The 10,016-nt window shown below is 37.2% G+C and overlaps 1 protein-coding gene across 1 annotated transcript; it reads left to right on the top strand.

Moving 5' to 3' along the window:
- Positions 1-5,545: 5,545 nt before the first annotated feature.
- On the top strand, positions 5,546-9,508 carry LOC147857168 (uncharacterized). Its single transcript, XM_087328650.1, has 5 exons — positions 5,546-5,748; positions 5,966-6,021; positions 6,176-7,939; positions 8,119-8,266; positions 8,563-9,508. The coding sequence occupies exons 1-5, from the start codon at positions 5,565-5,567 to the stop codon at positions 9,342-9,344; spliced, it is 2,934 nt and encodes a 977-aa protein (XP_087184776.1). The 5' UTR covers positions 5,546-5,564; the 3' UTR covers positions 9,345-9,508.
- Positions 9,509-10,016: the final 508 nt, after the last annotated feature.

Genomic DNA, 10,016 nt, shown 5'->3' with positions numbered 1-10,016 from the left:
AGCCAAGTCACTTCCTTAGAAGTTATATTTATTATTATACTTTTACATGTAAATTCTCATACATGAGAGCTTAGATGATGAATTGGCAAGCATGCATTGTATGCATTTCATGTATTAGGTGCATGTCTTGCACCATCACATGCACCGCATGCATGGGGGCATCTATAAAAGAGTGGAGGAATTAAGCAAATAAAACTAATGAAAAATTTGAGAAAAATAAGAAACTTGTAATCCTATTGTTGATGTATCTTCTCTCTTAAATCTAAAAGTTAAAAGTTCAATCTTTATCTCAATATCTCTCTTTCGTCATATTAATCTCTCTCAATCTATCTTAAATACTTTCTCACTAAAGTTAGTGCAAACTTTAAATCCTTTCGGTCCAGGACCCCGGTGGTTCCGCCTCACGATCCGCACGTAGTACCGGATCTTCACGACAACGTATGTGGAAGCTTATCAACAGACACTGCAGGTTCAGCGGGACGACAACAGTTAGGTAAACACAGAGATGGTAATACACAGTAAGTGGGAGTTGGAGAGACAAAGAGCGCAGAACACAAAACTATATTCCAAATAATAACAATACGTACATACAATGTGCTTAGTGAGCATTTTTATACAAGCTCTAACCGTAGGTTGACACAAGTACTGACAAGTACTTGAATTCTCATAAATGAGCATGTGACAACTAACAGCCTCTAATATTCCTATTTACTAAAATAGGAATATAGACCCCCAATGGTTTGTCGACCCCCAGTCGACCCAACTGTCGGCTTCTTCAGCCAATCGTTCTCGGTCGATTTGACTATCAACTTCTTCAGCTGATCTAGCCTACCGGCCTTTAGTCGATTTGGCTCATGTTGAGCTTGTCTCTCAAAAAGTACACAAGTGTATTATGTTGTTGTCAAATGTTTGAGACTTAGGGAGCAAATATCTCCATAAGGTGGGGATATGTGTGACACTATAAGCTATGCCCACATACATCTTTTTGCCTCATTAGTTTCTTCAACTTTACAAGGTTCTATAGAACAAAAAAATTGTGTTTCTATTACATAGAATGTTTTTAAAGTACGTGTAAATGAAGACGAATTTATCCATAAAATTTGTGACCATTTTCCTATTTTCTTATTTTATCATTTCTATATTATAAATTTTCAATCATAATTTTATTATTTATAAATTGTAATATATCACATTTATATGAGTCACTAACAAATGACTCAAATCATTCTTTGAAGGGTTTTATTTTTCATGAATCATGCATAGATTTATTAAATATGTTAGATTAAATCTTACAAGAGGTTCAAATATATAGCATCAAAAACTTCCTATTCATTCAGGCTCAAATATATTGATTGATTTGTAATTTTCAAGAGCATTTATAAATATTTAATGTCTCATCACATGGCTTAATTTCCACACACTCTTTACTATTTCTTTTGTCTTTGTTTTTCTACAATGTTAGTTTTATTTAAGCTTATTTAGTGCCCAATATGATTGATGTGAGATGTGTATGATTGTGGTACACGGTACCAATTCAATCAAGGTAAAGATATTCCAAACATACTCCTAATGTTGCTTGACAACACTAAGCATGATAAGTAAATTATATAGTTTTTGGCCCTTGGGGGTGGCAATGATTATATGCATCAAATGATGCTCAAATATACTACTAGGGTATTGAAAAACGTCTTAATGCCTGTTTTCACTTTTGGGTGAAGTATAAAATTAGTGGTACGCAACTAAGGGTAGCAACATGAGATGTGAACTTGTGATGTGGACGTGAAATGCAAATTTTCTAGTGAAAGAAAGCTTAGAATCACTAGATATTATGTAGACTACAAGATATCAGGATGTTTCATCATTTGTTATATGGAATTTGGGTAAGACCTAGAATTAAATGTCTAAGTCATGACGAGTATTTGGGATATATTTTATATTGTAATTTGTATCCTTTAAAGTTGAGCTTGCACTATGACAATGATAAATAGATTGATAAAACATGTGTTAAAAACAAGACGATAGTGCTCTCTCTCTCTCTCTCTCTCTCTCTCTCTCTCTCTCTACACACTCTAACTCCTCATACATGTGTGAACATAGTGACCTTTTTCGCATCATCGAAAGAAAACGACTTGTCAATGGCTATTTTTACTAATATTTTCGGTTGTTCTTCAAAGAAAGAGTGAATTATGGCTCTGATGCTTCATAGAGAAACTAATATTTCACCCAAAGAACTGGAACTCATATACATCATTAATTTATACATAACTAGAAATTGGCATAACTTATCATAAAAAGAAAATGGATTCCAAGAATGGTACACGCATCTCTCAAATCGCCCACATTAATCAAAATGATTGCAATATGCTTCTTAAACATAAACAAGATGAGTTGTAGATTGTACATGCACCTCTCAATTTCTCCACTTTAATCAAAATGATTGTATACTTATAACTTTGATGTATTAGATTCCACCTTGAATGCTAAACGAAACATTGTCACAAGTAACCAATATGCAATTACATTGAAGGTTCACCATTTTTATAGCTTTGGAAGAGTAGTATTGTGAAAGTTTGGGTTGCATTGTACTTATTTAATAAATACTTTTTTGCCAAACAATGAACACTCGAGCTGGTCATTCCACATTATTCATTTGCTCAACTCAAATTTGACATCATCAAACTAAAGAATCATTAAAAAATATGTTTCTTCAGCATGCCTAGAATGGAATTGAGTTTTAGACATATGAAACTTTGGGAATCAAGAGAATATAAGATGGAGTTGATCACCAAATGACAATGAAATTTAAATTAAGAAAAGCACCAATCCAAAGGTAATATGTGGTTTGTTCACGTGTAGTAACTTTGTTCACAATAAATTCAAATATAAAGAAAGCATTGACTAGTGAAAGTAAGAAATAAATGAAGTTTGTAGAAACTTAGGATGTTTTCACATTAGCAATTGAAAGAAATGAAAAAGGGAATGCAATCATAGTTAGATGGAAGGCAGATTAAGACGTGCAACAAGATGACGTGGTCTCAGGTGCAAATTTGACCTAAAAATACTTGAAAGACTAGGAAAAAAAATATTTGTGGTTATGAAACCATAAGTTTATACATTGTGACCCCACACTCGTAAAAATAGAGAGAGAAAGAAGAAAGAAAGCTCCATTAACATCTTTTAAGATGCCAAAATGGCCAATAAGACCGAACAAGAGAAAGAGAATTTAAAGCTAGTTAAACTGAACTTGGTGGCATCATGACAATATTTGTTTAATGGACAATGAATGGTTAAGGAATCAAAGAGAGAGAGAGAGAGAGAGAGAGAGAGAGATGAACTCTTTAGATAGTTGTGTCGAACATGTGGGAACAATAATATTATAAGTTTGGTATATCGATATGGCATGTAATTCAGAAATAAATGTGTCATATGGCATTGAACCCTTGTCAAAGGGTAGGTGGTATGATATACGACATGACTATTGAACAAAATCAAGGTTCACAAATTACGAGTAGGGTAAGTTGGAAGCTGATACAACAAGTAGTAGAATGCTAGATTAATGGTTGAAGACATGATTGGTAAGCCCTTGACTAGGTGTCCACTTGCAAAACACTGGTTTCTTTGGCTTGGAAGCAAGCTAGGTTAATGTTGAATACTAGTTAAAAACGAAATATTGGGTCAAGTTAAGCCGAAGCATCTTTATGAGACACATCATATATATATGTTTGGTAACCTCGACAACTTGTCCACTAGTGGATGTTGAACCACGGCGAATTGAACGCGAATCCAGGCTGTAGAGGGGGAAGGGGAGGGGAGCAGGTGATGTGACGATGAGAGTCACAACGAGCTATGGGCTGATATCCGAAAAAAAGAAAAGAAACAAACATTTGAAATTTTCTTTTACCTTTATTTTTATTTTTGCTTTTTGCTTTTTGGTCACGTCGAAGCGAGAGACCAACAAGGCGAACGAAAATGTCAAAGGTGAGAATGAGGTGAGTTAAGGGGAGGTGCGAACCAACCCAAGGTAAGGAGGGTGCGAGAGAATTAATGGTTCATGTGACCCTTCCATTATCCACACTCTCTAGTTGTTCACATTTGTAGTAGTGTGAGTGACTCTACTCCTAGGCCTACTACTAGTCTTACTACTACACACCCTACTCCTACTACTACTACGACTACTACTACTACTACTCCTACTCCTACTCCTACTACTGTTACAACAGTCTATGGTGTGAGTTTGCTGACTTTACTATGTAAAAGTAAAGTGGAAATGAAGGAGAAATGGAGCATCCATTAACTACACCATCAGGATCGTTCCTTATCGGGGGGATCTTGGTAGAATTTCAAGGGGGGAAAACTCATCATTTATTTGGTACTAGCACTACTATTGCTACCACTGATAATACACTCAGCATTCTAGTGTCAAACCACATTTTAGAACCCCATTGCTACCAAACTAGTGAGAACTAATGGCGGGCGAGAAATCTTCGGAACAAACCCTCCTAACTATGTATATCTAATTGGATGCTACGGCCGAAGTAATGGTCGGAGGAGCTCTTTGTTGTTGGTAGCAATGGAAATTGGTTTGGCGAAATATCGATGAGATTGCTCATTCCCTGAACTATGAAACAAAGAGCTAATACATACTACTAGTTACTACTAGTACCATCACAACTGCTACAGATAGACTAAGGCCGACGACAAATATAAATAATACCCGAGAAGACCCGATACGAGAAGCCGAAAATTGAGCATAGGATTGGGAGTAGGATTAAAGATGGAGAAGTCGAGGATTAAGTTGGGATTAAGATTAAGATTATGATCAAGATCAAGATTAAGATTAAGTTGAGGTTATGATCAAGATCAAGATTAAGTTCAAGATTAAGATTAAGATTAAGATTAAGATTAAGATTAAGATTAAGATTAAGATTAAGATTAAGATTAAGATTAAGATTAAGATTAAGATCAAAATCAGGTAGTACAAAAAGAGAGTAGAACAAAAAGGAGCCAGTGGACAAACGTGTGTTTTCCACCCTCCTCTGTTCTCCTCTGTTCTCTTCTGCTCTGTTTCCTACACACACACACACACACACACTCTCTCTCTTTCTCTCTCTCTCTCTCTCTCTCTCTAGCACTTCTCTTCTCTTCTCCTGCTTCACCTCTGTTTTCTCTATGTTATTTTCCTGCTCTTCTTCTTCTTCTTCTTCTTCTTCTTCTCCACTACTGTTTTCTGTCTGTATCTTTCATTCTTTTCACTGTTCATTCCTTCCTCTTTTTCATCTCCCCTGTTTTTGTGTGTGCGCGTTTTCTTTTGCATTCGTTTTTTTCTTTTTCTTTTTTTTTTTTTGCATTTTTTGTTTCTCAAATGATTTCTTCTCACGCCCTTTATACCTGCATTGATAAAATTTCATTTTCAAATGTTTCTCCTTCATCATCATCATCATCATCATCAACTTAACTCCATTTTCATCTGAAGTCTCTCTAATCTGCTGGGCGTCTCTCCATTAATTTGACTAGTAATAGCATATACATTGGAACTGCATTCTTTCTTCTTCGATTTGCTCACCATGGCCGATACCCCGGGAAAGATTCTGTCTAGCTTCAACACATATTCACATGAGAAAAGAATGAGCAATTGTAGTAGTGGAAGCAGCAGTGGCATTCACAGTGGGGGGTGCTCGGGGATATTCTTCGAGATTCTCGACAGATTCCATCACAAGGGTTTGATTCCACACAAACTGTTGCCTGCAGGTAACCAGAATCAACGGAAAATATAAAACATAAACATTTGGGAAACACAGATGAGAAGAATTTAATGAGAATTTGTTTATACTCAACCTTTTTTTTTCTTCTTCTTCTTCTTCTTCTTCATGCTCTTTCAATATTAACATGGAATCAAGGGAAAACATTTTCAGTGTGTTTTGAGTTGTTCTTATTCTGGTTCTGATTCCTGCCTTCTTCTTCGCAGCACGGCCAAAGCCGATAGGCAAGATTGAAAAGCTTCCCATGGCAAAGCTGCTTCTGGTATAAATTCATTTTCTTCACACTCTTCATCTTTTGCTTGATTTCTTTTTTCTTTTTTGATTGTTAGTTTGAAGACCAAATTTCAATCTTCTTATGCCATATGCTTCTAAGCTATTAACTGGTTATTTTTTGGTGCTCTTTATTTGTTCAATAGATTGCTGATGAGAACAGGATTGGGTCTTCGTTGCGAACTGAGAGAGGAGTAGAAGATGAGTGTGTTATAAAACATGAAGAGAAAGCACAGATTTCTAGTACTGCTACTGCTACTACTTCTGCTTCCATGTCTACTAGTACGAGGTCTCTCAGTATTGTAGCAAGATTGATGGGTTTGGAAACCATACCTTCTAGCCCATCCATTAATGAAGAAAATCATCATCATCAGTTAGAACTAGGCTCTAAGAATTATAATGGAAAATGCATTGTTAATACACACATCGAGGATTGTTTTCCGATGGTAACTAAGAAGAATCACGAAGAAGAAGAAGAAGGAAAACAATTAGATCACATAATGATGGAATCTATGAGCACTTGTTCGACAAATGCAGCCGAGCAGAATGACAAGCTTGATGAAGCAATGATTCCTTGCCGCGATTCAAAGAGGTCGATCGAGGACGAGAAATCATTGTTTCTTTCCAATTTGCCACCATTGTCTCTCGTAACCCGATTCGATACTCAACAGTTCTCCCCTTCAAAGGTTTCTAATCATCATCCTAACAACTATTTCTCATCACCTGTCAAGAGCGCGCGAGGTATACGAATCGGTGGTAAAGAGAAAGCAGAGAAGAGTGAAGAAGTAGTAGATAACAATAGGCATATAATTAGGTCAAGGAGAGACAAGAGGTTAGGAAAGAAAGAAGAAGGCAGTATGCATAATGTAAGGGGAGAGGGAAGGATATTATCACCATCCCATGGAGGGAAATCCAAGGGGGAAGAATTCCAATCCATGGAGCAGAGCACATTGCTGAATATTTCGATCCGATCGAGATATGCAACAACTAAAGAGACCACATTAGGTAGTGGCAGAGAATCTGTGGCAAAGCAATCAATCTCTTCTTCTTCTTCTCCTCACAAGAACTCTAACTCTTCTTCCCTGAGTCAGAGAATGTCTAAACCTCCCTCGGGATCGATGAAACAACGAGAGAGAAAACAACCGGCCGACACAGTTAATGAAGGTATATCAAAGAACCGAAGGAAATCAGGTCAACACAGCTCGATAAGATCCGAGCGTATTTCTTCTTTAACGTTAGGGGTACAAGATGTGTGTGCTATGAAACATAGAGGACCTCGTAGTGATGATGGACATGAATCTCAGACTAGTAAAAGAATGTCTACACTAATCATGAGTAAACACGAATGTGTCTCCAAACCAAACACTCCAGTGATGAAAAAGCATCCTACTATCCCTTCGGCGATGAGTATCAGCTCTTTTACTGATGCTTTGTCATCATCATCATTATCATCATCATCGTGTTCTCAGGAATCGGTAGTATCAGATGCAAAGAAATGCAGCAAAGTTAAGACATTGAAACCTTCGCACCGTAGCCCGAGTTCTTGTTCCCAGAGTACTACAATAAGTAAAGGGTCTTCGTCCAGGAAAAGGGTTCCGAATGAAACCACGGATATGGCATTGTTGACTCAATGTTCTTCGGGAATGGGAGAGGGAAAAGAGAGGATATGTAATGAGGGAATCATGACTAGCTCTGCCTCGGAAAGTGATCGTGCTCTGTATTGTGAGCACGACGGAATGAAGCAGAGCCGAGGCTGCAAGTGGGAGAATGTTGCTCTTCTTCGAGTGTCGACATGCGAGGTACAATCTGAGGATTTGTGTGTTGATAACAATGGAATCTCCTCCTCTATGGAGACATCATCATCATCATCATCATCATGCATGGAGGATACCAATACCACAATTGAAACGGTATGGCAAAATCATCTTAAATAACTGTTAATTGAAGTTTGATAAAATCTATATACTGCATAGACTTTGCCAAAAAATGTGTGCAAATTATATACATACATACATACATACATATACATATTATATATATATATATATTCCATTCTAACATGTACAAGACACTGAAAAAATGTTTGTAGACACCAAGGACTCCATCTTCTAAAGATAGTGATTCAACGCTCGATTCTTTTTGTGGAGAGGAATGTGGACAGCCGAGCCCTATTTCTACTCTCGATTTCCCTCCGGATGCATCATCGAATTGTTCCGACACCTGCGACACTCCAAGAGGTAGTCGGCTCATGAATTATATTAGAGAGCCCTTTTAGTAGGAGAACAAGACATCACATGCATTCGAAAGCACAATGTGAAAGTGTCCTCTGCTGTAATCCGTCGTAGTTTAGGTTCACAATGTTTCGACAGAACTCATTTCCGCCTTCCCCCCCAATAGGAAGAATGTAAAAGGATACATACAATGGCCATTAGATCATTCTTAGAAAGGCAACCCTAATAGATGGAGTCTCTTTTAACAGCAGGAATCCAACTACATTTTCATCCAAGTTTGTCTTTTGCTTATTAATATGCAGGGAAAAAACAAGGCTACCTTTTTGAGTGCATTGGGATTGCTCGAAGAACCCATGTCGATGATGAGGAGTCTTCTGAAAGTGGGTCGATGATTCTAGGAGGACATGACAAACTACCGATAACCGACGATTCATGCCACCCTCACCTTCCATGTCATGCTAGCGTGAATGCCGAATGTGGAAGAAAACAAATCAACAATGAGAAGGATTATGTGAATGAGATCATAGAAGAAGCAACTGTGTATGCCGAGAAGGTTCTCTCTGGGAGATTGGCATTGTCATCGGATCTCATCAATCCAACATTGTTTATCAAATTGGAAGAACAAACAAAACACTCGGATTGGTGGGGGCATGGGGAACACCCTAGAGAAAAACATGAAGATGACGACTATTTCTCAACACATGAATTACAATGCGATTTATCTAGAGGGAAATCTGCTTTGTATAGAAGAAAACTCGTATTCGACTGCATTAACGAAGCATTGCGATGCAAATTGGAGATGGTTACAAGGCAAAGTTTCTACCTTTTCGCACCATCGCTACGTGTTCTGGTTAATTTTTCAGTGCCCAAACTCTTGGATGGGGTATTCAAGCAAATCAATAAGTGGAATAGGATAGCGATGAATAGGTATATGGATGATATGATGAAGAGGGAGATTAATGACACACTAGGATGGGAATGGTCTACATCTGGCCATGAAATGGATGTGATTCTAATAAATATTGAAGATTTCATCCTTGGAGATTTAGTAGGAGAGACTGTAAAGGTCTTGCTTGATATGTGACAGCATCTTACTTATCAAATGGAGTAGGAATTAATACACATAAACTTGTGGATTAACACATACAATGTAAAGTATATTTCGATTAACTACTTGTGTGCCTTCCAAGTAGAATCTAGCTTTTGTCTTTAACCATCACCAGCAGAAAACATGTTTGGTTTTTTCGTGCCATTTGAGAGAATTCCATTTCTTGGAATGTCTTGTGTTGAAATCTCTCTTTGTGATCATCCTAATCATTAGCTTATTCCACATTTAAATGAAAAGTAACATGTCCTAAGCTTAAGTAACCTCAAAACATGGAAAACAAGAGTATTTCTCACCCATTTGTTTATAAGTACTTCGTGAGGAGTTGATGACCTTCCATGACAAGTTCTATAAATCTACGTCATGGCGAACCTCTTGTAAAGGATCAACGAAATGTTGTCATTGTTTGAGATTTGAGGGCAACCTTTTTCATTTGTTTAGATTTTTTCACTTATGACCCCACGAATTACTTTTTGCATTGGCCCAAAAACCATCTAGTCCAAGGAGGCATCAATGTTTTGTCCCATTGGTTGTTTTGGGTAGATGATGATTATATTATTATAATGTCCTCATATATATTGTGTATATATATATATATATATATAGAGAGAGAGAGAGAGAGAGAGAGAGAGAGAGCATGTGTGTGTGTGT

The sequence above is a fragment of the Azolla caroliniana genome, unplaced genomic scaffold, assembly GCF_043228905.1.
Source record: "Azolla caroliniana isolate FFs.n. ecotype wild unplaced genomic scaffold, voAzoCaro1.0.p SCAF_12, whole genome shotgun sequence".
Classification (NCBI taxonomy): domain Eukaryota; kingdom Viridiplantae; phylum Streptophyta; class Polypodiopsida; order Salviniales; family Salviniaceae; genus Azolla; species Azolla caroliniana.
Note: the sequence above shows the minus strand (reverse complement) of the source record. Positions and strands in the feature narration are given on the sequence as shown.